Source organism: Sebastes fasciatus, chromosome 19 (assembly GCF_043250625.1).
Source record: "Sebastes fasciatus isolate fSebFas1 chromosome 19, fSebFas1.pri, whole genome shotgun sequence".
NCBI classification, from domain to species: domain Eukaryota; kingdom Metazoa; phylum Chordata; class Actinopteri; order Perciformes; family Sebastidae; genus Sebastes; species Sebastes fasciatus.
This window is the reverse complement of record NC_133813.1, coordinates 134,403-160,888: the sequence shown is the minus strand read 5'-3', so window position 1 is coordinate 160,888 and position 26,486 is coordinate 134,403. Positions and strand designations below refer to the sequence as shown.

At 39.8% G+C, this 26,486-nt stretch overlaps 1 protein-coding gene across 1 annotated transcript; it reads right to left on the bottom strand.

Annotated features, from left to right (window-relative positions):
* Positions 1-1,246: 1,246 nt before the first annotated feature.
* On the bottom strand, positions 1,247-25,867 carry mfhas1 (multifunctional ROCO family signaling regulator 1). The gene is made up of 3 exons (XM_074617150.1): positions 22,499-25,867; positions 3,024-3,259; positions 1,247-1,673 (listed from the first exon to the last, which is right to left on the bottom strand). Exons 1-2 carry the CDS (start codon positions 25,473-25,475, stop codon positions 3,129-3,131), a joined length of 3,108 nt encoding a protein of 1,035 aa, XP_074473251.1. The 5' UTR covers positions 25,476-25,867; the 3' UTR covers positions 1,247-1,673; positions 3,024-3,128.
* Positions 25,868-26,486: the final 619 nt, after the last annotated feature.

Sequence of the window (26,486 nt, the reverse complement as noted above, 5' to 3'; positions counted from 1 at the left end):
ACCTTCAGATTTTACAACAAATCTGTGATTAATCAGATTAACAAGTAATGTTATATACAATAAATAAAGAATAAAGCACGTAACATTACGTTTTATTTAATTTCCCCCTTTTTTTCCCCCAATTTTGATTTTATTTGTATTGTGTTTTATTATTTTATTTTATTTTCCTTATTATTATTATTATTAGTAGTATGACATTTTATTTCATTTGAATTTTTTTCCAATTTTGATTTTTTTTATTGTATTTTATTTTATGTTTTTAATTTTCTTCTTCTTATTAGTATTTTGTATAGTTTTCATAATTGTTGTACTTGTCAGTGGAGAGTAACTAAGTACATTTACTCATGTACTGTATTTAAGTACAATTTAGAGGTATTTGTACTTTACTAAAGTATTTCCATGTTCTGTTACTTTCTACTTCTACTCCACCTGTACTTTTATTTAAGTAACGTTTTGTATTCACAACTTTTACTGTAACAGAGTATTTCTGTGGTAATAGTACTTTTACTGTAACAGAGTATTTCTGTGGTAATAGTACTTTTACTGTAACGGTATTTCTGTTAGTAGTACTTGTACTGTAGTAAAATATCTGAGTACTTCTACTAAAACCTTGGATTTTATATTAATTGTATTTTATTATTTGTTTTCCTTTCATTTCCTTTTCGTTATTATTTTATATAATTTAATAATTCGTTTTTAAAGTTACTTGTGATGATGCACCGGTCCTTTAACTCAAAGTCCCCTTACTAGATCTCTCCCAGGGCTTTCAGCTGCATTATTGTGGTCTTCATCAGCAGATCCAGTTTTTAAATCCAGATTTATCAAACAAACTGCTTCAATAATGAATAAACATAATCAACAATATAATAAATATAAATATGATTATATACTTTGTTTGATATTCATTTAAAATATTAAAACGTATTTTAGTGAAGTCAAAGATTTGAGTTCTTCTTCTACAACCCGGGACTCCCCGATCAATAACCTCTGAAATATATATTAGAAATAAAACAGCAAATGTATGAATCTGTATTAAACTCAAATAGAGCCTCAGGTTTATCACACGGCTGTAAATCAGAGACTCGTCCTGCAGCTCAGCGCCGCTGGAGACGAGCTGGAGAGGAGCTGGTAGGACCAGGCTGTTACCTTTAGACACAGCCAGGCTAGCAGTTTCCCTCCGTTTCCAGTCATTGTGCTAAGCTAAGCTAACATCATAGAGGAAGAGAAGAAGAGGAAGACGAAGTGAAACCAGGTGATCTGCAGGTAGATTTAGTCTCAGACAGTCTGAAGGTGGACCACAGCTGCAGCTCCAACACCTCCCACTTTGCATTCAATTTAAATATTTACACATTTCATTATATTCATGCTTCCTTTACACAAAGAGCCGCTCAAACATTACATCATGTTGCACAATATCTCAGTCCAGTATACAAATCTTCTGTCCTAAAGCTCAGCGGGGACGCGTGGCAGACACCGGTCCCGCCGCTGAAGACGTTTCTCAGTGTTAAAAAGACGTGATGTCCTCAGTAAAGTGTCTCATTGTGTGTAGAAAGGATTCAGAGAGTCTCTCTGAGAGACGCGTGAAGCTCCCGGGACGTTCGCTGCTACAGTTTGTGCTCCTTAAATACTGTCAATGTCCACATGATGAGACGCCACAGACACAGCTGGACAACCTGCAAGACAGAAGACACATTTAAACACACAGAAATAAACTCTGCTATTAATAAACGATATCTACTGAATGTTAACTGCTCCTCCTCCTTCAACAACAGCTAACTTTAGACAGTTTAAATCACATAAAACACATCAGATGGAGGTTACATCTAGTCTCCTGCTCTGTGATCAATCATGTGATTAATCATGTGATCAATGTTAATGTCAGCAGCAGTGAGTTTCTGCATGAATGTGTCTTATTCTTTACTTTTAGAGGAAATATTTTACTCTGCAGCCTTTTGTGTTGTGTACATATACATATACATATATATATATATATATATAAAATATAATATATATAAATATATATATATAATATTATATATAATATGTATATATATATATAATATAATAAATAAATACAATTAAATAATGAATAAATACATTATAAAAATAAATCTAAAATAAGTAAAAATAAATGCAAAAAAAAAAAGAAATATGGTTAAAAGTTAATAAATAATATCAATTTCAAATATCAATTTATGTCACATTTTATCAATTCATTAAAGCCTACATTTATTTTTAATATTATATTTGGTACATTTAATGGCATATTTATTCATCATTTTAAGTCACTTATATATTTATTTTTGATTTTCCCAGTTTCGAAAATGGAGGACTTAACCTGCCAATAAAAAAATAAATCAATAAATCAATCAATCAATCAATAACTAAAAAAATAAATATGCCAATAAATGAACCAAAAATAAAAAGAAATGTAAAAAGAAATGGATAAAGAAAAGAATACAGAAATAAATAAGTTTGGAGAAATAAATTGGAGGTAAAATGCAAAGGGAAAATCAAAAATAAATAAATAAATACAATTATGTAAAGAATGAACATATTTTAAAATAAATTTAAAATATGTAAAAAATAAATGCACAAATTAATAAATTTAAAAGTTAATAAAAATAAATAAATAAATACATTTCAGGGTAAATTAAATAGAAGAGTAGATGGATAGGGGAAGTGATGCAAATGTAAATAAATAAAGAAGCAAATGAAAAAAGAAATATCAATTTATGTCACATTTTATCAATTCATTCATACATTTATTTTTATATTATTTTAGGTACATTTAATGGCATATTTATTTATTTATCAAGTCATCTATTTCACTATCTTCACTCTAGCTTTAAAACTGACCCAAACTCACCAAATAAAACCATTTATGTGACTTTCTTTTTAATGAATTAATGCAAATATTATTTTAGTTTTATTTAATGGCATATTTATTTATTGAGTCATGTATTTATTTATTCTGTGAGGGTTGGTCCTCCGTACAGTAGAACAGAGGAGCGTATACGTACACATGAGGCAGTGATCCTTCAGCTGGAGGTTCAGTTCGGAGTGGGGGGGTTGGGAGGGTGGAGGTGGAGGCTCTGGTGGATCAGCGAGGCGAGCCGGTCCTCGGATCACTTGAGACAGGGGCTGACCACGGTGGGGGTCGGGGGGTAGACCAGAGCCACGTTGACCCGCTCAGAGCCGTTCTTTGGACAGATGATCTCTGTCAGACCTTCAGGCCTCGGCTGGCTCAGCAGCTCACCTGCAACGCAAACACACAGACAGCATCGTTATTATTACTGTTAGTACTATTGTTATTATTATTATCAATATTATTATTATTATTATTACTATTGTTACTATTATTATTATTATTATCAATATTATTGCTATTATTATTATTACTATTATTTTAATTATTATTATTATTGTTATTATTATCATTATTGTTATTATTATTAAGTCCAGATGTGACCGGACCAGGATCATAACGGTGTCCTGGTGGTCCAGCAGCAGCTGTTTTATCATCTGATCATTAGATAAAAACATTCATCACATGACTGCAGAGTCCCAGCAGGGGGCGCCCACTCCTCCATTCAGAGCTACTAATACAGTTCATCAGTTAGCTGTTGGAAATATTAAAAACACTGGCTGATATTTAACCTCCTTTTACAGCTCAGAGAGAATGTCTCACATGAAGACCTGGTCCAGAGCCTCAGGAAGACCTGGTCCAGAGCCTCAGGAAGACCTGGATCAGAGCCTCAGGAAGACCTGGATCAGAGTCTCAGGAGGACCTGGACCAGAGTCTCAGGAAGACCTGGACCAGTCTCAGGAGGACCTGGACCAGAGTCTCAGGAAGACCTGGATCAGAGTCTCAGGAGGACCTGGACCAGAGTCTCAGGAAGACCTGGTCCAGAGCCTCAGGAAGACCTGGTCCAGAGCCTCAGGAAGACCTGGACCAGAGTCTCAGGAGGACCTGGACCAGAGTCTCAGGAAGACCTGGACCAGAGTCTCAGGAGGACCTGGACCAGTCTCAGGAGGACCTGGACCAGAGTCTCAGGAGGACCTGGACCAGAGTCTCAGGAAGACCTGGATCAGAGTCTCAGGAGGACCTGGATCAGAGTCTCAGGAGGACCTGGACCAGAGTCTCAGGAAGACCTGGACCAGAGTCTCAGGAGGACCTGGACCAGAGTCTCAGGAAGACCTGGACCAGAGTCTCAGGAAGACCTGGATCAGAGTCTCAGGAGGACCTGGACCGGAGTCTCAGGAAGACCGGACTGAACACTAGAACCAGGACTCTCCAGCGGCTGGATGAGTCACATTAATACCTTCTGGTTACAGCTCAACAACACCAGAGAGTTTATTATTATTATTATTTTATTTATGTGTTATTAGTGAGTCCGGTAGCAGAAGTCAGATGATGTTGTTGTCGTGGCGACGGTAGCTGGGCGGTGGCAGCTGTTGATGGTGACCTGCCATATTTAGAGCAGATCAATGCAGAATAAATGATAATCTCAGTGTGACCCCAGATTAACAGACCATGTGCTCATTTAGACATCATAGAGTCTAACATGGTAACAGGTTTGATATTTAGTTGGTTTTGTTGTGTCAACGATAAATATTAAGAACGTGTAACGGTATCAAATCAAACATTTAAAGGTCCCATATTGTAAAAAGTGAGATCTTCATGTCTTTTTTTATTATAAAGCAGGTTTAAGTGTTTTATATAAATACAGTAGTAAAGTAATCCACACAGCCCGGATTCACAAACTGTGACTTTAAACAAGCTGTCAGGAGTTCTGTAACTTTGTGATGTCACAAATCTACAATATATATAGTGTATGTATAATTTGGTAAGCATATGTAACATGTTGAGACGTAATAAAAAGTCAGTTGGAGGTATATCGTAAACCAAACAGGAAGTCGGACATCTTGAATTATTATTATTATTAAATATGGATAAAGTCTTTTCCAGTTGCAGGACGAGCTGGTGTGGGAAACGTCTGACTGAATGCTTTCTGCTAAACCAACAAGATAATAAATGTCCTCCTGTCTGTCCTCCTGTCTGTCCTCCTGTCTGTCCTCCTGTCTCCAGCAGCACTTTAACCATTAGGACTATTGATCCTCTCGGTTCTCTGTGTGGTCTGTTGGACTGAAGCCACATCCAGTCAGAGACAGTCAGAGATAAGACTACAGTAGGCTCCAGTCAGAATATAATTAGAGTTACAGTAACAGATACGGTCAGAGTTCAGGCTGTTCTCATGAATGTCCATAGCTATATCTACTAAAAGTAATGCACTGTAGTTTATATATATCCCAGGAATCAACTCAATCCATGTCATCATGAAAAAGGAAGTATAGAGAGCGGTGAACGGCGTGTAGGGAGGAGGTCGGGGTGAACGGCGTGTAGGGAGGAGGTCGGGGTGAACGGCGTGTAGGGAGGAGGTCGGGGTGAACGGCGTGTAGGGAGGAGGTTGGGGTGGATGAGGGGGTCTGAAAACACCAGACTGTCACCAAGAGACCTATATTGGTGCCCCGTGTGAGGCCAGAAGTCAATGCTGATTTATCTGTAACTTCTGCACTTCAGTTACTTCTGGAGTTACTTTAACCCAAACCACCATCTTTAAACCTAACTAAGTAGTTTCCTGTGAAGACAGAACTTTATTTTGAAAAGACTGGAGTGTAAATTGACACGTGTTGCTGGACATTCGTAGGAAAACGTGAACAATGAGGAATAACGTTTTATAAGAAATCACAGGACGGTGGTTCAGAAACTTTAGAAGTTGAAAGCTGCGATCAGAGGCGGGCCTTTCCCCTTGGGGGAACTTTCCAAGCTTCCAGGCTTTGTCTGAGGGGAGGCCCACAGTCAGAGACTATGAAAACACCGGGTCCAGACCTGCATTAAACAGAACCAACAGGTTTTATGACCATCGGACCAAATCTGGGCCGGGCCGCGCTCTACTTCGGCGACGCCGTCCCCCCCCCCCCTCTCGGCCTCCGGGGCTTGAAGCCCTGACTCCAGTCAGAGTTTCTGTCTTCACTACAAAGACTTCTGTCTGTTGTCTCTATACGAGGATTATCTGTAAATAAAATAACATATATCATAAAACGGCTCCGATAATAGCCGATCAAACGAAAAGTTATTCCTCATTTTTTGCGCCTTTTCTTACGAATGTCCAACAACACGTGTCAATTTCCACTAGTTTCCTGAATACAGTCCTTTCAAAATAAACTCTGCACAGGAAACTACTTAGTTCGGTTTAAAGATGGTGATTTGGGTTAAAATAATAAATAAATCAGTGTTGACTTCTGGCCTCACACGGGGCACCAATATGTGGTCTCCTGGTGACAGTCTGGTGTTTTTAGACCCCCCCATCCACCCCGACCTCCTCCCTACACGCCGTTCACCGCTCTCTATACTCCCTGGTTCATGATGACGTGGACTGAGTTGATATCCTGGGATATATACAGTACAACACACAGTTTATTATTGATATACAGTAGCTAAGAGTGGTGTATGAGAGCCTGAAATAAAAACAGATTCATTAATAGTGTCTGCAGGTGTTCCTCACATGCTGCTTTCAGCTCCACTAAGAAGAAGGATGATTGTTTTTATACTTTAAGTACATTTGTCTGATAAAACTAATACTTTTACTTTAGATCTTGAATGCAACACTTTTACTTCCTAACAGACTATTTTTAAAACTGTGATAAATATCTGATTATTTCTTCTGCTGCTGTGAATCAGATGTGTTTTTCATTAGTGGAGCCGATGTTCAAACATCCAGCTGTGTGTCCTGAAGTAGGTCAAAGCCTGATAACTCCTCCTCCTCCTCCTCCTCCTCCTCCTCCTCCTCCTCCTCCTCCTCCTCCTCAACCTGACATCAGGAAGCAGGAATGTACCCCCCCCCCTCCTCAGGTAGACGTTTCGCTCTGTTCTACTCGGCTAGTTTCTCCGGGAACTGAACGCCGTTCAGCCGCCATAAAAGGAGAGAGACGGTTCTCTGGCAGCGCCGCCACTTCTCCGTCTCCAGGAAACTCAGAGAGGGAAACTCAGAAGGCCGTCTGGCTGAGCGTCTGCTCCGTTCACATGCTGACCTCACTTCCTGTTCTATTGTGAGCCTCAGACGGGAACTGATGAGGAGGAACTGGAGGCGAGGAGGACAACAAATACTGATAGAAACCATTCAACTACTCAATGAGTTCATCTGACACTACTTTAATAACCGATTCATGATATAAACTTCAGAAGGTTCCAGCTTTGGTCTAGTTTCAGAATTTTGTTTTTGGTGAAGATTTATTTTATAGAACAATAAATGCTGCTGAGTTTACGGTGCAGTTGTAATGTGTTAAGTACAAAAATATTTCCATTCAGGGGCGAAAAAATTAATTTAAAAGAAAGGAAAAATACACATAAGTGTACAGATACACGCAAACCTAATTATAAACATAATAATGATACATCAAATTAAATATATATTAAAGTAAAATAATAACGACAATAATCATAATGACATAAATGACAATGATAGTAAACCTAACCTATAATAAATATTAAATAAAACAAAAATAAATATTTTCTGATATTTTATAGACAACATGATTAATCAAGAAAATAATCGGCAGATTAAATGTCAATGAAAATAATCCTTAGTGGCAGATTATTAATTTCTTAAAAATGATATTTGAACGTAATCTCTGATTAAACTTCAGGCATCACATGATGAATCCTTCTAAATGTTTGACGACGTTGTTTTGATGAAATTTTCTTGTATTATTAACTAATTTCTAACGTCCATATTCCCATAAGAACTGTCGCTGATATGACTATTAGATTAACTAACATTAAACTACATACAAACACAGATTAACAACACAGAGACCGACACTAATACCGGTCCTGCTGTTCTGCCAGAGAAGCAGATTAAGGCCGATCAGACGATCAGAAACAAGCCAACACACATTCCTGCTGTAAGAATCTCTATTTATTCTGTTTACTTTGAGATCGTCGAGACAAAAGATGGAATAGTTGCTGCCAATATAACTCTCTATGTTGTTATCTAACGAAATAATATGATTCAATCAATATTTGTTGGCGTTTAGCCTTTCAAAAACAACATTTAAAAACTGTTTGCTCTCACAAACAAAGGGAGGCACGCACTGACGAGTTATATTCATTAAAGAAGGTTGATTTAATAAATAAAGACTAACTCATGCTTTAAAACTGAGCCGCTACAAACTAAAAAAATCACAAGTTGCGTTAAAGAAATTAGTGGCGTTAAAACAAATTTGCGTTAACGCATTATTATCCCGTTAACTGTCACAGTCCTAATCCAAACATTTCCAGTCACTCCAGGGTGTTTTATTTTGAAATATATTGAAAAAAGATCGATGTAATCATTTCCAAAATTCACATGTTGTTATCCAACAAAATATTCAGATTCAATCCATATTTGTTGGCGTTTAGCATTTCAAAAACAAAATTTTCACTGCGGTCAAAACCCTGACGAGTTATATTCATTAAAGAAAGTTGATTAAATAAATAAAGACGAGCTCATGCTCTAGCTTTAAAACTGAGCCGCTACAACCTAAAGAATCACAAGTTGCGTTAAAGCGTTAAGTTAGTGTCGTTATAAAGCAACAGGTAGAAGACTGTGTTCATATCCCCGTGAATATAAAGAGTTCTAATGAGGAGCATCATCATGTCTTCCTCCTCCCTGCAGCGTCACTCATCCTGCTTCACTTCTGCTCTTTAAATATTTACAATCTTCAAACCTAAAATAGAAATCTGTCTCCGTCCAGGAGCTGCAGGAGAATAAAGAGAGGCGGCGGTCTGCAGACGGACGCCATGTTGATGACGAGGGAGTCTCCTGGTCACATGACCACAGAGACTCCTGGTCACATGACCACACACAGAGAGTCAGCTGATAACCAGAGAACAAAAGATCATAATGTGAGCTGGAATCAGCTTAAAGTCTAATCCTCGTCCGTCGACCACCGAGAGCTCTGCTGCTGTAAAGCTGCTGCTGCTCCCATGATGCACTGGGCTACGCCCGCCTGGTATACCAGCATGTAAACATCCAGAGCTAACGTCAACCCTCCTGATGACCTCATCATAAGAATAAGAATAAGAACTGTTAACAGCTAATCCCTCCCACAGACAGATACAGTACATAGACATAGAGTATGTTAGACGTCTCATTGGACGCTTCAGCCCGTAGCAGCGATACGTCAACGTGGCGCCATATTGGACCCGTCAGACGGTCCTGTAACCCTCTACTAGTGAACGGAGGACAGAAAGCACTATAACCTCTACATTTATCAACCAGTCATTATTATATTATATTATTATATTATATTATATTATATTATTATATTATATTATATTATATTATTATATTATATTATATTATTATATTATATTATAATATTATATTATATTATTATATATTATTATATTATATTATATTATATTATTATATTATATTATTATATTATATTACATTATATTATTATATTATATTATATTATATTATTATATTATATTATATTATATTATTATATTATTATATTATATTATATTATTATATTATATTATATTATATTATATTATTATATTATATTATATTATTATGTTATGTTATATTATATTATATTATATTATATTATTATATTATATTATATTATTATATTATTTTATTAAATTATGTTATATTATATTATATTAAATTAAAGGGTTTATGATCTCTGAGGAGTAGAAAGATAAAGTTTAGTCTCCAGTTACTACAGTTATAGAATCTGGATAGTTTAAAGTAGTAAATAAATGTAAATATGAATAATATAAAGTTTGTTATTGGCACCAACAGATGTGAGACTCCTGAAGTCCTGAGTGACCTTTGAGACAGAAACCAGAGCTCTGCTCTACTAATAGTCCTCAGAGGACGAGCTCACTGACTGCTGCAGGATTTATATACACAGTAAGTAGTACTGCAGTAGAATACTCTGAATGAGTCAGTATTTATATATAGTAGTAGTACTGCAGTAGTAGAATACTCTGAATGAATCAGTATTTATATATATCAGTAGTACTGCAGTAGAATACTCTGAATGAGTCAGTATTTATATATATAGTAGTAGTACTGCAGCAGTAGAATACTCTGAATGAGTCAGTATTTATATATAGTAGTAGTACTGCAGCAGTAGAATACTCTGAATGAGTCAGTATTTATATATAGTAGTAGTACTGCAGCAGTAGAATACTCTGAATGAGTCAGTATTTATATATAGTAGTAGTACTGCAGTAGTAGAATACTCTGAATGAGTCAGTATTTATATATAGTAGTAGTACTGCAGCAGTAGAATACTCTGAATGAATCAGTATTTATATATAGTAGTAGTACTGCAGTAGTAGAATACTCTGAATGAGTCAGTATTTATATATAGTAGTAGTACTGCAGCAGTAGAATACTCTGAATGAATCAGTATTTATATATAGTAGTAGTACTGCAGTAGTAGAATACTCTGAATGAATCAGTATTTATATATAGTAGTAGTACTGCAGCAGTAGAATACTCTGAATGAGTCAGTATTTATATATAGTAGTAGTACTGCAGCAGTAGAATACTCTGAATGAGTCAGTATTTATATATAGTAGTAGTACTGCAGCAGTAGAATACTCTGAATGAGTCAGTATTTATATATAGTAGTAGTACTGCAGTAGTAGAATACTCTGAATGAGTCAGTATTTATATATAGTAGTAGTACTGCAGCAGTAGAATACTCTGAATGAATCAGTATTTATATATAGTAGTAGTACTGCAGTAGTAGAATACTCTGAATGAATCAGTATTTATATATAGTAGTAGTACTGCAGCAGTAGTATACTCTGAATGAATCAGTATTTATATATAGTAGTAGTACTGCAGTAGTAGAATACTCTGAATGAGTCAGTATTTATATATAGTAGTAGTACTGCAGCAGTAGAATACTCTGAATGAATCAGTATTTATATATAGTAGTAGTACTGCAGTAGTAGAATACTCTGAATGAATCAGTATTTATATATAGTAGTAGTACTGCAGTAGAATACTCTGAATGAGTCAGTATTTATATATAGTAGTAGTACTGCAGCAGTAGAATACTCTGAATGAGTCAGTATTTATATATAGTAGTAGTACTGCAGCAGTAGAATACTCTGAATGAGTCAGTATTTATATATAGTAGTAGTACTGCAGCAGTAGTATACTCTGAATGAGTCAGTATTTATATATAGTAGTAGTACTGCAGTAGAATACTCTGAATGAATCAGTATTTATATATATCAGTAGTACTGCAGTAGAATACTCTGAATGAGTCAGTATTTATATATAGTAGTAGTACTGCAGTAGAATACTCTGAATGAATCAGTATTTATATATAGTAGTAGTACTGCAGTAGAATACTCTGAATGAATCAGTATTTATATATAGTAGTAGTACTGCAGTAGAATACTCTGAATGAGTCAGTATTTATATATATAGTAGTAGTACTGCAGCAGTAGAATACTCTGAATGAATCAGTATTTATATATATCAGTAGTACTGCAGTAGTATACTCTGAATGAGTCAGTATTTATATATATCAGTAGTACTGCAGTAGAATACTCTGAATGAGTCAGTATTTATATATATCAGTAGTACTGCAGTAGAATACTCTGAATGAGTCAGTATTTATATATAGTAGTAGTACTGCAGTAGAATACTCTGAATGAGTCAGTATTTATATATATAGTAGTAGTACTGCAGCAGTAGAATACTCTGAATGAATCAGTATTTATATATATCAGTAGTACTGCAGTAGAATACTCTGAATGAGTCAGTATTTATATATAGTAGTAGTACTGCAGTAGAATACTCTGAATGAATCAGTATTTATATATATAGTAGTAGTACTGCAGCAGTAGAATACTCTGAATGAGTCAGTATTTATATATAGTAGTAGTACTGCAGTAGAATACTCTGAATGAATCAGTATTTATATATATAGTAGTAGTACTGCAGCAGTAGAATACTCTGAATGAGTCAGTATTTATATATAGTAGTAGTACTGCAGCAGTAGAATACTCTGAATGAATCAGTATTTATATATAGTAGTAGTACTGCAGTAGTAGAATACTCTGAATGAGTCAGTATTTATATATAGTAGTAGTACTGCAGCAGTAGAATACTCTGAATGAGTCAGTATTTATATATAGTAGTAGTACTGCAGTAGTAGTATACTCTGAATGAGTCAGTATTTATATATAGTAGTAGTACTGCAGCAGTAGAATACTCTGAATGAATCAGTATTTATATATAGTAGTAGTACTGCAGCAGTAGTATACTCTGAATGAGTCAGTATTTATATATAGTAGTAGTACTGCAGCAGTAGTATACTCTGAATGAGTCAGTATTTATATATAGTAGTAGTACTGCAGTAGTAGAATACTCTGAATGAATCAGTATTTATATATAGTAGTAGTACTGCAGCAGTAGAATACTCTGAATGAGTCAGTATTTATATATAGTAGTACTGCAGCAGTAGTATACTCTGAATGAGTCAGTATTTATATATAGTAGTAGTACTGCAGTAGTAGAATACTCTGAATGAATCAGTATTTATATATAGTAGTAGTACTGCAGTAGAATACTCTGAATGAATCAGTATTTATATATATAGTAGTAGTACTGCAGTAGTAGTATACTCTGAATGAGTCAGTATTTATATATAGTAGTAGTACTGCAGCAGTAGAATACTCTGAATGAATCAGTATTTATATATAGTAGTAGTACTGCAGTAGAATACTCTGAATGAGTCAGTATTTATATATAGTAGTAGTACTGCAGCAGTAGAATACTCTGAATGAATCAGTATTTATATATAGTAGTAGTACTGCAGCAGTAGAATACTCTGAATGAGTCAGTATTTATATATAGTAGTAGTACTGCAGCAGTAGAATACTCTGAATGAATCAGTATTTATATATAGTAGTAGTACTGCAGTAGAATACTCTGAATGAGTCAGTATTTATATATAGTAGTAGTACTGCAGTAGAATACTCTGAATGAGTCAGTATTTATATATAGTAGTAGTACTGCAGCAGTAGTATACTCTGAATGAGTCAGTATTTATATATAGTAGTAGTACTGCAGCAGTAGTATACTCTGAATGAGTCAGTATTTATATATAGTAGTAGTACTGCAGCAGTAGTATACTCTGAATGAATCAGTATTTATATATAGTAGTAGTACTGCAGCAGTAGTATACTCTGAATGAATCAGTATTTATATATAGTAGTAGTACTGCAGCAGTAGAATACTCTGAATGAGTCAGTATTTATATATAGTAGTAGTACTGCAGCAGTAGTATACTCTGAATGAGTCAGTATTTATATATAGTAGTAGTACTGCAGTAGAATACTCTGAATGAGTCAGTATTTATATATAGTAGTAGTACTGCAGTAGAATACTCTGAATGAGTCAGTATTTATATATAGTAGTAGTACTGCAGTAGTAGAATACTCTGAATGAATCAGTATTTATATATAGTAGTAGTACTGCAGCAGTAGAATACTCTGAATGAGTCAGTATTTATATATAGTAGTAGTACTGCAGCAGTAGTATACTCTGAATGAGTCAGTATTTATATATAGTAGTAGTACTGCAGCAGTAGAATACTCTGAATGAGTCAGTATTTATATATAGTAGTAGTACTGCAGTAGAATACTCTGAATGAATCAGTATTTATATATAGTAGTAGTACTGCAGCAGTAGAATACTCTGAATGAATCAGTATTTATATATAGTAGTAGTACTGCAGTAGAATACTCTGAATGAATCAGTATTTATATATAGTAGTAGTACTGCAGTAGAATACTCTGAATGAATCAGTATTTATATATAGTAGTAGTACTGCAGTAGAATACTCTGAATGAATCAGTATTTATATATAGTAGTAGTACTGCAGTAGAATACTCTGAATGAATCAGTATTTATATATAGTAGTAGTACTGCAGTAGAATACTCTGAATGAGTCAGTATTTATATATAGTAGTAGTACTGCAGTAGAATACTCTGAATGAGTCAGTATTTATATATAGTAGTAGTACTGCAGTAGAATACTCTGAATGAGTCAGTATTTATATATAGTAGTAGTACTGCAGTAGTAGAATACTCTGAATGAGTCAGTATTTATATATAGTAGTAGTACTGCAGTAGTAGAATACTCTGAATGAGTCAGTATTTATATATAGTAGTAGTACTGCAGCAGTAGTATACTCTGAATGAGTCAGTATTTATATATAGTAGTAGTACTGCAGCAGTAGAATACTCTGAATGAGTCAGTATTTATATATAGTAGTAGTACTGCAGTAGAATACTCTGAATGAGTCAGTATTTATATATAGTAGTAGTACTGCAGCAGTAGAATACTCTGAATGAGTCAGTATTTATATATAGTAGTAGTACTGCAGTAGAATACTCTGAATGAATCAGCTGACTGCAGGAGGATTTGAAGGTGTTGAGAGGAGCTGCAGAGCTCCAGCAGTAGAATGATCTACTGAATGAGGATTAACTGTGTAGAGTCAGAAACAGACCAACAGTCACTTGATGCTTCTTCCATCATCAGCTGTGTGTCGACTGATGAACAACAACAACAACAACAACAGGTCTGATGTGGAGGTCTGATGTGGGTTCCCTGCAGGCTGCAGGCTGCATTACACCTCATTCTACATATTTGGATTTGCACCTTAATGTTGTTTTAGACTTTTCTATTGAACCAGCGTTCAGTCAGCGCCGCTCAGCATCAGAACCTCAGAACCCCATGAGCCCAGAGAGATGGAGAGATAACAGCAGGATCTGATGAAGTGGAGCAGAATGAGGCTGAATAACAGTCAGACCTCAGATCACATTAATCCTCAGTGATCAGCAGCTGCACCGACAGACAGCCGCGATCCTCAGGAATGTGCTGTGGCCTACTTCTACTTCTACTGCTGCTGCTGCTGCTGCTGCTGCTGCTGCTGCTGCTGCTGCTGCTGCTGCTGCTGCTGCTACTACTACTACCACAGCCGAAGAAACACAGCAGGAATAACTCTGCTCACTCAGCAGGATGAACACACACAGTCTGAGTCCAGGATCCAGAGTCAGGGATCCAGAGTCAGGGATCCAGAGTCAGGGATCCAGAGTCAGGGATCCAGAGTCAGGGATCCAGAGTCAGGGATCCAGAGTCAGGGATCCAGGTACTGTACCAACGTCTGGCAGGATTAAAGCTCAAACTGAGGAGATATTCTGCTGAGTTCTGACGCACTATTATTATTATTATCATCATCATTATTATTATCATTATTAGTAGTAGTATTAGTAGTAGTGGTAGTAGTAGTATTATTATTATTATTATTATTATTATTATTATCATTAGTATTATTATTATCATTATCATTATTATTATTATTATTATTATCATTAGTATTATTATTATCATTAGTATTATTATTATTATTATTATCATTAGTATTATTATTATTATTATTATTATTATTATTATCATTATTAGTAGTAGTATTAGTATTATTATTATTATTATTATTATTATTATTATTATCATTAGTATTATTATTATTATTATTATTAGTATTATTATTATTATTATCATTATTAGTATTATTATTATTATTATCATTAGTATTATTATTATTATCATTATTATTATTATTATTATCATTATTAGTAGTAGTATTATTATTATTATTATTATTATTATCATTAGTAGTAGTAGTGGTAGTAGTACTGCTCAGGAGACGAAGGGTTCATTAAGGTCCGAGTTGTGTGAGCTTTAATCTTCGAAAGATATTCTTAAAATATCACACAAATATTTGTAAAGTATCAGTAAAATATCCTTAAAAAAAAAAAACATTAGTAAATTATCAGAAAAAAATGACTAAAATATTCGAAAAATATTCGTAAAATAGCAGAAACATAAAAGTGAAGCATCAGACAATTTTTTTTAAATATCCTAAAAAAACACCTTAGTAAAATATCTGAAGAAATATCAGTAAAATATCATAAAATGTTTAATAAATTATCAGAAAAAAAATGACTAAAATATTCAAAAATATTATTAAATCAGATATAAGACAGAAAGATTCAGTTTTCATCAGGAACTGAACTTATTCAGAAAACGATGAAGGGATCCTCCAAACTGTTAAATAATAATAAGTCAGTTTCTCTGGGATCCCCCTGAACACTGGGAGTGTGATCCAGCTGTTAACATCAGTTTCTCTGGGATCCCCCTGAACACTGGGAGTGTGATCCAGCTGTTAACATCAGTTTCTCTGGGATCCCCCTGAACACTGGGAGTGTGATCCAGCTGTTAACATCAGTTTCTCTGGGATCCCCCTGAACACTGGGAGTGTGATCCAGCTGTTAACATCTGTTTCTCTGGGATCCCCCGGAACACTGGGAGTGTGATCCAGCTGTTAACATCTGGAGAGTAATGAGATAAACGGCCTCAGAGACTCACTAATGCTGTCTGAGTAGAGAAGATTGACTTCCTGTTGATGAGACGTCAGACGGCGCTGCTGTCTGATCCTGGAGACTCCTGGAGACTCCTGGAGACTCCTGGAGACTCCTGGAGACTCCTGCAGACTCCTGCAGACTCCTGCAGACTCCTGGAGACTCCTGGAGACTCCTGGAGACTCCTGCAGACTCCTGGAGACTCCTGGAGACTCCTGGAGACTCCTGCAGACTCCTGGAGACTCCTGCAGACTCCTGCAGACTCCTGCAGACTCCTGGAGACGCGTTCTCATCACAGAACTATAAACATATATATGAAATACTAAATATATATTTAACATGAATGGGTTTCTCTTTTCCTTGTGAAGCACTTTGTAATAAATGTTATATGAATCAACTTTATTATTATTATTATTATTAAACTAGTGTTCAGCTGGTGATTATATCAAACTAAGTAACAAGCTTATTAAAATAAAATAATAATAAAAAAATAAAAAATATTAGTAAAGTATCAGACATTTTATAAAATATCTAAATATGCTAAAAAAAAACAGTAAAATATCCTAAAAATATTAATAAATTATCTGACAAATTACTAAAATATTAAAAAAATATCACAAAAAGTCATTCCAATGAGCTCCACCTGGTTGAATGCAGGTATTTCTACCCTGTAGTATTAGTAACATTAGAACTCTAGATTGGATTAGATTACTTTTAGAAAGGGAGTTATTCAGCTGTACATTATCCTGATTATTACACGGCTACTTAACCAAGAAATTAATAATTTGACACAAAAACGCTCCTCCGGAGTCTGACATCAGAGCTGTTTCCATAGCAACGGTCTGTTGCTATGGACACCGTGACAGACCAATCAGAAATAAAACCTTTATAATAACTGTAATGGATGAATTATAATTATTATCAGCTGTGTTGGTGGTGATTTAACATCAACAACATGACTACTGGATCACAGGACCGACCCACTGAGCTGTTCCTGTCCTGATCGCTGTGGTACCGCTGCAGGTGAACTCGGGTCAGATCCTTCAGTCCCGCTGACAGCAACAACTCATCTCACATTCCTGAAACGGTGTCACAGCGACACGTCGGGGATATTTCAGTCTGAGAAACCAGATCCACTGAAGACCGGGACAACCCGGGACCAACCCGGGACCAACCCAGAACCAACTCAGGACCAACCCAGAACCAACCCGGGAACAACCCAGGACCAACCCAGAACCAACCCAGAACCAACTCAGGACCAACCCAGAACCAACCCGGGAACAACTCAGGACCAACCCAGAACCAACCCGGGACCAACCCAGAACCAACCCGGGAACAACCCAGGACCAACCCAGAACCAGAACCATCACAGGTTCAAACCAGACCCTCAGCAGCAGGTTGACTCTGTTCTACTGAAACTCGTCTGGTGAAGATTCATCATCATCCAGCAGAACAGATTCATTTTAGTATTTAATGTCAACATTTAATACTCCGACAGCTCAACCAATCAGATCAATCAGATCAACTCAACCAATCAGATCACCTGACGACACACTGAGAGACGTCATCATGATGTCACTTCCTGTCTGAGCTGAGTCAAACCGACGTGTTCCAACAGGATGCTTCCAGACACACTCACACACAGGTCATCTAGAGGACGTGTCCAACTCCACGGCGTATGATCTAAGACGCAGGAGACGGAGAGGTGGTCTGATCAGACGGAGGGAGAGTTGAGGAACCGGAGGAGGTTCTTAGTTTGAGGAGAAAATGAGACGCAGGAAGTTGAACAAGTCTGAACGGATCAGATGAGCTGAGTCTCTCTGAGAGACTGAAGACTGAGGACGGAGATCTGTCTCTCTGTGGGACATCCACATGGAGCTTTATTATATTTCTTTAACGTCCGCCTCCACTCAGAAAATACATGAAGGATATTTACACATTAATAGAGACGCTGGTTTCTATTCAACTGTTATCTGAACTTTAACATTACTAGTAGTAGTAGTACTGTAGTAGTAGTATTACTAGTAGTACTAGTAGTACTAGTAGTAGTACTGTAGCAGTAGAGGAGGTCTACTGTAGTAGTACTGTAGCAGTAGTAGTAGTACTATAGAGGAGGTGTACTGTATGGGAGGTCCTGCAGTACTTTCCCTCTTGGTTTCACTCTTTGCTGGTTCTCCTCTCGGTCTGACTCTTAATCCAGTTACAGGATTAAAGTCTGGATTACAGATTACAGACTCAGAGAGGAGGAGAAACAGCACTGCTTATTTAAGAAGAAGAAGAAGAAGAAGAAGAAGAAGAAGGAGAAGAAGAAGAAGAAGAAGAAGAAGAAGAAGAAGAAGAAGAAGAAGAAGAAGAAGAAGAAGAAGAAGAAGAAGAAGAAGAAGAAGAAGAAGAAGAAGAAGAAGAAGAAGAAGAAGAAGAAGAAGAAGAAGAAGAGAAAGAGGAGGAGGAGGAGGAGGAGGAGGAGGAGGAGGAGGAGGAGGAGGAGGAGGAGGAGACGGAGACGACATACCTGTCCCTCAGTGTCTCTTTGGTTCAGTATCAGTCTGAACTCGTCAACATGTAGTGTCAGTTTGGAGTGTTATTTAACCTCCTTCATGACCAGCTAGTCTGACATGGTTGGCACTGATGGATTCATCAGGTTTATAGTTTACTATGATACCAGGATCATCTCTCCAGCTTTAAAACTGAGCCGATGTGTGTGTGTTCAACAGTTCTGAAGAATCAACAGTTAAACTGAGTAAAACCTAAAACCCTCAGAGTTCAGTCTGGACGCTCTGCAGCAGAGATCATGTCCATAAAAGGACAAACACACAGCTCTGTGCACAAAGGTGTGTGTGTGTGTGTGTGTGTGTCTAACTTCGTCATATTTGTATTTTTAGATTATTCTTGTGTTTGTATTTGTGTTTATAATACATCAGAGGTGTATTAATACTTTACTGCAGACTGTTTTGGACTTTTCTTTTGATATTTTTTGGACTTTTTTTAACATTTTGGGAGATTCATGAAACATCAGTTCTGTTTTCACATCGACGGTCAGAACCAACAACAACAACAACACGTCCTCCAGAACCAACAGGCTGCTCTCCATCATCTACAATACTCTAGAAATACAACTTCCTGTTGCAGACGGAGCATCAGAGCCACACTGAGGAACAATAAGTTCATCTGAGATTTACAGAATAAAGTCAGAACTTTACGAGAATAAAAGGAAACTGACTCTTTAGAGGAGGAAATGACTTGTTTTCTCATTAAATGATGACTTTATTCTCTTAATCTCAGATGTTTCCGCTCAACGTGACGCTGATTCTCCGTCGTAGTCCCCCCCCTCAATCTTTTTATCATTATATAGACCTTTTATTTATTCAGTTCACCGTTCAGTTATAATCTTTAGAATTATTCTCCTCGTTTCCAGGAATAGAAATCTGCCGAATTATGTATTTGATTTTATTATGTTGGTTTTAAAGTATTAAATGTAAGACGTATTGAGTGTGAAGATGAAGCCTCTCTGAGCTCAGCAGCTGATTATAGATCAGGTATCAGTGGAATCACATCACCCCGCCACAATAAAAGCTCTCAAAGTGCCTCGTGTCTGATTCTGCAGACAGGAAGTAACCCCCCAGAGACAGGAAGGACGGGGGGGGATATATCAAAATAAAAGTCATCATTAGAATACGTCACTCTGAACTACCTTCATCATTTACTGAACTCCTCTTCCTCTGCCAGAGACTCAGCAGCAGCTGCTTAGCTTAGCATAAACACTGGAAACAGAGGGAAACTGCTGGCCTGGTTCTGTCCTCCTACCAGCCAGCAGCTACCAGCTACCAGCTAAAGCTCACTGATCAACCATCATCTCAACATGACAAGAATGAACTCATTATTTTACTATCATACAGTCAGCGTGTTCTTTATGATTTATAACAGAATAAAACAGAATAGAATCTCTGCCCGGTCGACATCAGGTTCACCCAGAAGCTGCTGACACTCTCTGCTACCCGCCATGACATCATCAAAACCACTACAATGACATCATCAAAACCACTACAATGACATCATCAAAACCACTACAATGACATCATCAAAACCACTACAATGACATCATCAAAACCACTACAATGACATCATCAAAACCACTACAATGACATCATCAAAACCACTACAACGACATCATCAAAACCATCATCAAAACCACTACAATGACATCATCAAAACCACTACAACGACATCATCAAAACCACTACAATGACATCATCAAAACCACTACAATGGCATCATCAAAACCACTACAATGACATCATTAAAACCACTACAATGACATCACCTCCCCACCACCGACGCTGACTGGGCTTCCCAGCAGTAGATCTCCTCCTCTGCATCTTTAATGAACTCTTGTTTTAGATTGAATCAGATCAATAAAAGCTGCAGACGCTCCAACAAAGAGCTGAAGGATCAGAACGTGATGGATCAGAGCTGCAGCATCAACAGCGTACAGGTTCAGTAGTTATATGTCACTGAACGTTGCATTAACTCGGACACGTCATGCTACAACCTTTCAGCTTCTGGATAGAAAAAGGAACCATCCTCCAGGTTCTGATAGAACCAGAGAAGCCCTGCAGCGTGTTGAGAACAGCTCAGGACGTTGTTGGTCACTGAGCTGCCGTCACTGGACCACCTTCACAACACTCACTGGATCAGAAGAACCAAACACATCATGAAGGACGCCTCTCATCCCTCTAACCCGACACAACCTGTTGATCTCCTCCCATCAGGCAGATCGATCCACACAAACAGACTCAAACAGCTTTTTCCCAACTGCCATGATAACCCTCCTGAACTCTGACCTCTCCGTCTGAGTCGGACACGTAAAATAAAACCTGTTGGAACGTGCAACGTACATCTACTGTTACAGACATGTGCAATAATTATCTGATGGACACTTTGTGCAATAATCTGGCAAAACTGGCATCTCACAATATACATTTTCTTTTATATTTATATTGTATTATCTTTTATATTTATATTGTAGGATCTCTTTTTTATTGTATTATCTTTTCATTAGCACCTCTGGGGGATTGTCACAATCTCATTTCGTTGTACTACACGACGACAAGAAACGGCTTGAATCTTGAATCTTGAATCTACATCCTTCACTTGTCAGTGACCTGCAGGCTCTTCACACACAGCCAGCCACCAATCACAATCATTCGTCATCTACTCATCAACCGACCAGAGCAGCCGCACCGCCGGTCGTCGACCGCCACCTGAAACTGAGCGAGGAGCAGCGGGAAGAAAAACACCCACGAGGAAGATTCGGTTGCAACAAAGAAACACGTCAGATGTGTTGAAACAAAACCACGCCTCCTTGATTCTTTCATATCTCAATCTCAGCTGTTTAAACATCCTGTCTGTTACAGTTCAGTCAGAAGACGCAGAAACACTGACGTGATTTTAAGGAATTAAAGTCATTTCTAACGCTGCTCCCGATTAGACCGATCAGGCCATTAAGCCATTATCAGTCGTTATCAGCACCATAGATGTGGGTCAGTAGGGGCCCTACTACATCAGAAAGTGAAAGTGAAACTCCGTGTCTGTGTTGTTAATATATGTTATATGTATTAACGGTTATTTGAGCTGCAGACGATTAGTCCATCAACAAAAAATTAATCTGCAACTATTTTGATAATCGATGATGATGATCGGTTGTTTAAAGAAAAATAACAAAAATTCAGTTTCAAGCTTCTTAAATGTGAAGATTTGGTGCTTTGGTCTCTGGTTCCAAGACAAAATCTGAATTATAACTTTAGTTTAGACGCCTGATATGTTTAAAAATATATGAAAACTAGAAGTGCACTCGGAGAGAACAGACCTCCGCCAAGGCAGGTTTCATGTACGTAGCTGCTCTTTAACCTTCGTTGTAAAGGATTAAAGGTGTTTCGATGTAAAGGATTGAAGGTGTAAGGTGAAAGGTGTGTTACCTGGGAAGGCGTGCGGGTTGGACGAGCCCCTCTTCAGGCACTTGGAACAGAGGATGTGCACGGCGTAGTGCAGGCCGGGCCACTCCTGCAGCAGCACGTTCAGCTCCTCCACCAGCGGCGTGACGGCCTGCCACGCCGTCCAGATGTTGGGCAGCGAGGCGTGGCTGGCGATGGACAGAGTCTCCGCCTGCAGCTTCCCTTTGGCGGGCCGGTGGCTGATGACCACGGGGACTTTGCCGCGGTAGGCGAAGATCTGATGCCGGCCGTCCGACCTCTGCACCACGTGGCTGTTTATCTGCACGCTGAAGCGAGCGAACAGCCCGGGAGGAAACAGGAAGGGGAAGCTGTACCGGATGTGCAGCTGCTCCACAGAGAAGAAGGGACACAGAGGCAGAGAGCCGCCGACGCCGCTGGCCGACGCCTCCGACGCCGAGACCCGGGGCTCCTCGCTGCTGACGTAGCTGGGGAACTTATACCACGCCGTGGCGCCGTTCAGGGGCTTGCTGCGAGGCTTGTTGATGCAGTAGCAGACCCCCATCTTCTCCAGCAGCTCCATGATGAGGTGCAGGTCCTGCTGGGTCTGGATCAGCGGCCGCAGCAGAAGGCGGATCACGTTGGAGGGCAGAAGGCCGTGTTGGATGAAGCCCTCCACGTGGTGCTGCAGGTGAGTCACCCTGAGGTTCTCCCCCTTCTCGTCCTCGATGACCAGACTCACCCGGCTCTTGTCCCCCCTCTCCCCCTCGGAGAGCAGCCGGTCCAGCAGCGTGGACTCGTCCCTCTGGAAGAAGACGTTGAGAATGGCGATGAATCGTGGAAGATTGTGAAAGACGTACTCCTTCAGCGTGAGGCTGTCCTCGAAGTACAGCAGCTTCCCGCTCTCGTGCAGGTAGGATAAGGCGCTCTGCAGCCGGTCCTCCGTGAGCCCGGCCTGGAGGCCCAGACGGGCCGAGTCCCACCACGACAGCCACAGGTCTTTGGGCTTAAAGTGCAACTCCTCCAGCATCTGCCAGGACTTGGGCAGCACGCGGTGGAGGTTGGGGAAGATGTCCCGGTGGTCTGCGACGGACATGAGCTTCTCCCTCAGCCGCTGGATGTTCCTCTGGGCGTCGGTGCAGCTGATGCTCAGCACCGGAGACAGGATCTGCAGCCGGTGGTTCAGCATGTACTGCAGCTGGGACTTCCTGCGCCTCAGGTTCCTGTCGGAGACGCCGTAGAAGAGGACGTGAGGGCTGGAGGTGCGTAGGTTGTAGCCGTGCTCCAGCGCCTGGTCCACCTGCAGCGCCAGACTCCTCAGGATCTGGATGTCCCTCTTCTCCTGCAGCCCGATCTGCCGGTGGATGTCCAGAGTCTTCTCCTCCAGCTCCACCTCCCCACACAGGTCTGCATGCGTGCCCACCAGGCACACGACGGCGTGGGGCACTTTGGCACTGAGGAGGTGGAGGAAGTACCCGACGTGGGCGTAAAAGTTCTTGGGCGAATACGCTTTGAGATTCAGGACGAGGACGTAGAGAGCACCGGGGGAGAGGAAGAAGGGTTTGATGAGGTCGTAGTTTTGCTTCCCTGACAAGTCGTACACTAGAAACGTGAGGCAGCGATCGGCGTCCGCCACCCAGTTAGTCACTTCGATCCCTCCGTTTCCCTGGACGCCTTTAACATCCTGCCGCTGCCTGCCCTCCACGCTCTGCCGGAGCCGGGTCTTCCCGGCGTCGGCGGCGCCCATCAGGACCAGTTTGAGCCGCGGCTTCACGGCGAGCTGCGAATGCGCCAGCTCCTTCTGATAGGCTGCGATGTAAGGGATCCCCTTCATGCACACCTCGTACGGAGGCTGGATGAGAGGGTTGTCCTTCACCTTCCAGATGTTCACTTTGGACAGCTTCCCGAAGTCATCCGGCAGTATGGCTATTTGGTTCCCCTGCAGGACGAGCTCCTCCAGCTTCTCCAGCTCCACGATGGAGTCGGGCAAGTACGTGATGTTGTTGTTGTCCAGCCACAGGTTGGCCAGCTTCACCAGCTGCCCCACCTCCTCCGGGATATGAGTCAGTTTATTCCTGCTCAGGTAGATCTCCTCCAACCCCGTGATGCTCAGGATGACCTGGGGGAAGTCCTCAAACTCGTTGGAGGACAGATTGAGCATTTTGAGTCTTTGCATCCGAGCGAACGCGACGGGCAACGCCGTGAGCTCGTTCCCGTCCAGCATCAGGCTCTCCAGCTGCTGCAGCTGGCAGAAGGAGTCCGGTAAGGTGGACATGTGGAGACTACTGAGCCACAGGATCTTAATGGACCTCAGCTTCATGATGTCCGCCGGCAACACCTCGAACTTGTTCCCGGAGCAGTCCAGCTCCTCCAGCTCGCCGAGGGCCAGGATCTCGGGGGGGAACTGGTTCAGCTTGTTGTGATCCGCGTCCAGAGTCCTCAGCTTGGCGAGGCCGGAGAAAGACCTGGGGAAGTCGTGCAGGTCGTTGAAGCTGATGTCGAGTTCCTCCAGAACCTGCAGGGCTCCGATGTGAGCCGACAGGTTCTGGATCTTGTTGTGGCTGACGCAGAGCTTCTTGAGGCCCCTCAGCTGGCCCACGCCCTCCGGGAGGCTCCTCAGGCAGTTGTGGCTCATGTCGAGCTCCACCAGCCGGCCCAGCTGGAACACCACCCGGGGCACGGAGCTGAACTTGTTCCTGCGGAGCACCAGGACGCGCAGGTTGTTGAGGCTGGAGCCCAGCGTGTCGGGGAGATCCTGCAGGGAGTTGTTGCCCAGGTTGAGCGCCTCCACCTCGGAGATGTCCTCCGGCAGGATGATCTGGTTGTCTTTGGAGCAGAGGGTGAGCTGCCGCAGGTTGCTCCGCAGCTTCCGGGAGCGCAGAGCTGCATCTCTCCACAACCTGGCCGTCCTCAGGTTGTTCTCCTTGTCCTCCATAGGGCCGCACCCCTCCTCTTCCTCCTCCTCCTCCTCCTCCTGCTGCTTGTTATCATGGAGAGGTTTCATGGAGACAGAGAGGACAGCAGCATGGTGCACCGATCTGAGACCCCTCAGCAGGACAGGAGACAAAACCAAAACACACTTTCTGTCTGGGAATAAAGACGCTTATGGACGGCAGCAGCAGCAGCAGCAGCCGCGGAGGCATCGTCTCCTGCAGCATCAGAACAAAACACCGAACCACCGAACCACCGGACCACCGGACCACTACCGGCTACAGCTGCGGGTTCGAGCCCCGGTCGGAGCTCCGGTGCTGCAGCGGCCTCATGGAGCTCTCTGCTCGGATACAGATCCGTGTTCCTGGAGCTTCCTGAGCCGATGAGTCTCTTCCTGCAGCGGGGAGTGGAAGTGAGGCGGATCCGCTCTCACTGCGTCAGATCCATGATCCCTCCTACATCCCTCCCTTTCTCCCTCCCTATCTCCTCCTCTTCCTCCCTCCATCACTTCCTCCTCCTCCTCCTCCCTGCTGCTGCTGCTGGAGGAGGAGGAGGAGGAAGTTATTGTTCTGATTTGTCCAAATTTTCTTTCAAATCAGCCAAGAAATCCAGATTAAATGTAAAAAAAACAACTAAAAAAACATATTTATGTTTTTTAAAGAAACCCTCCCAGAGTTCCAGGAATATTAAATATATAACTTTACAAAGGATATATACATATATATATATATATATATATATATGTATATATATATTTATTTATATATATTTATATATATATATATGTATATATATGTATATATAAATAAATAAATGAAAAGGTTGTTATAACATGAGTTACATGGTAAATACTGACTAAGACATGAGAGGACACCAGAGAGGACTGTGTCTCCATCTACAGGACACGATGAGCAAAGAGACAATATTCATAATATATCTGCTTTGAAACAATAAACTCTCTGAGAGTGAAGAATCACAGCAGTATATCATGCCTAAATATAATAATTATAATAATAATATAACATTATCTGTTCTAAATGAACCTTAAAGGGAGATTCATCAAGTATTTAATCCTCTTATCATC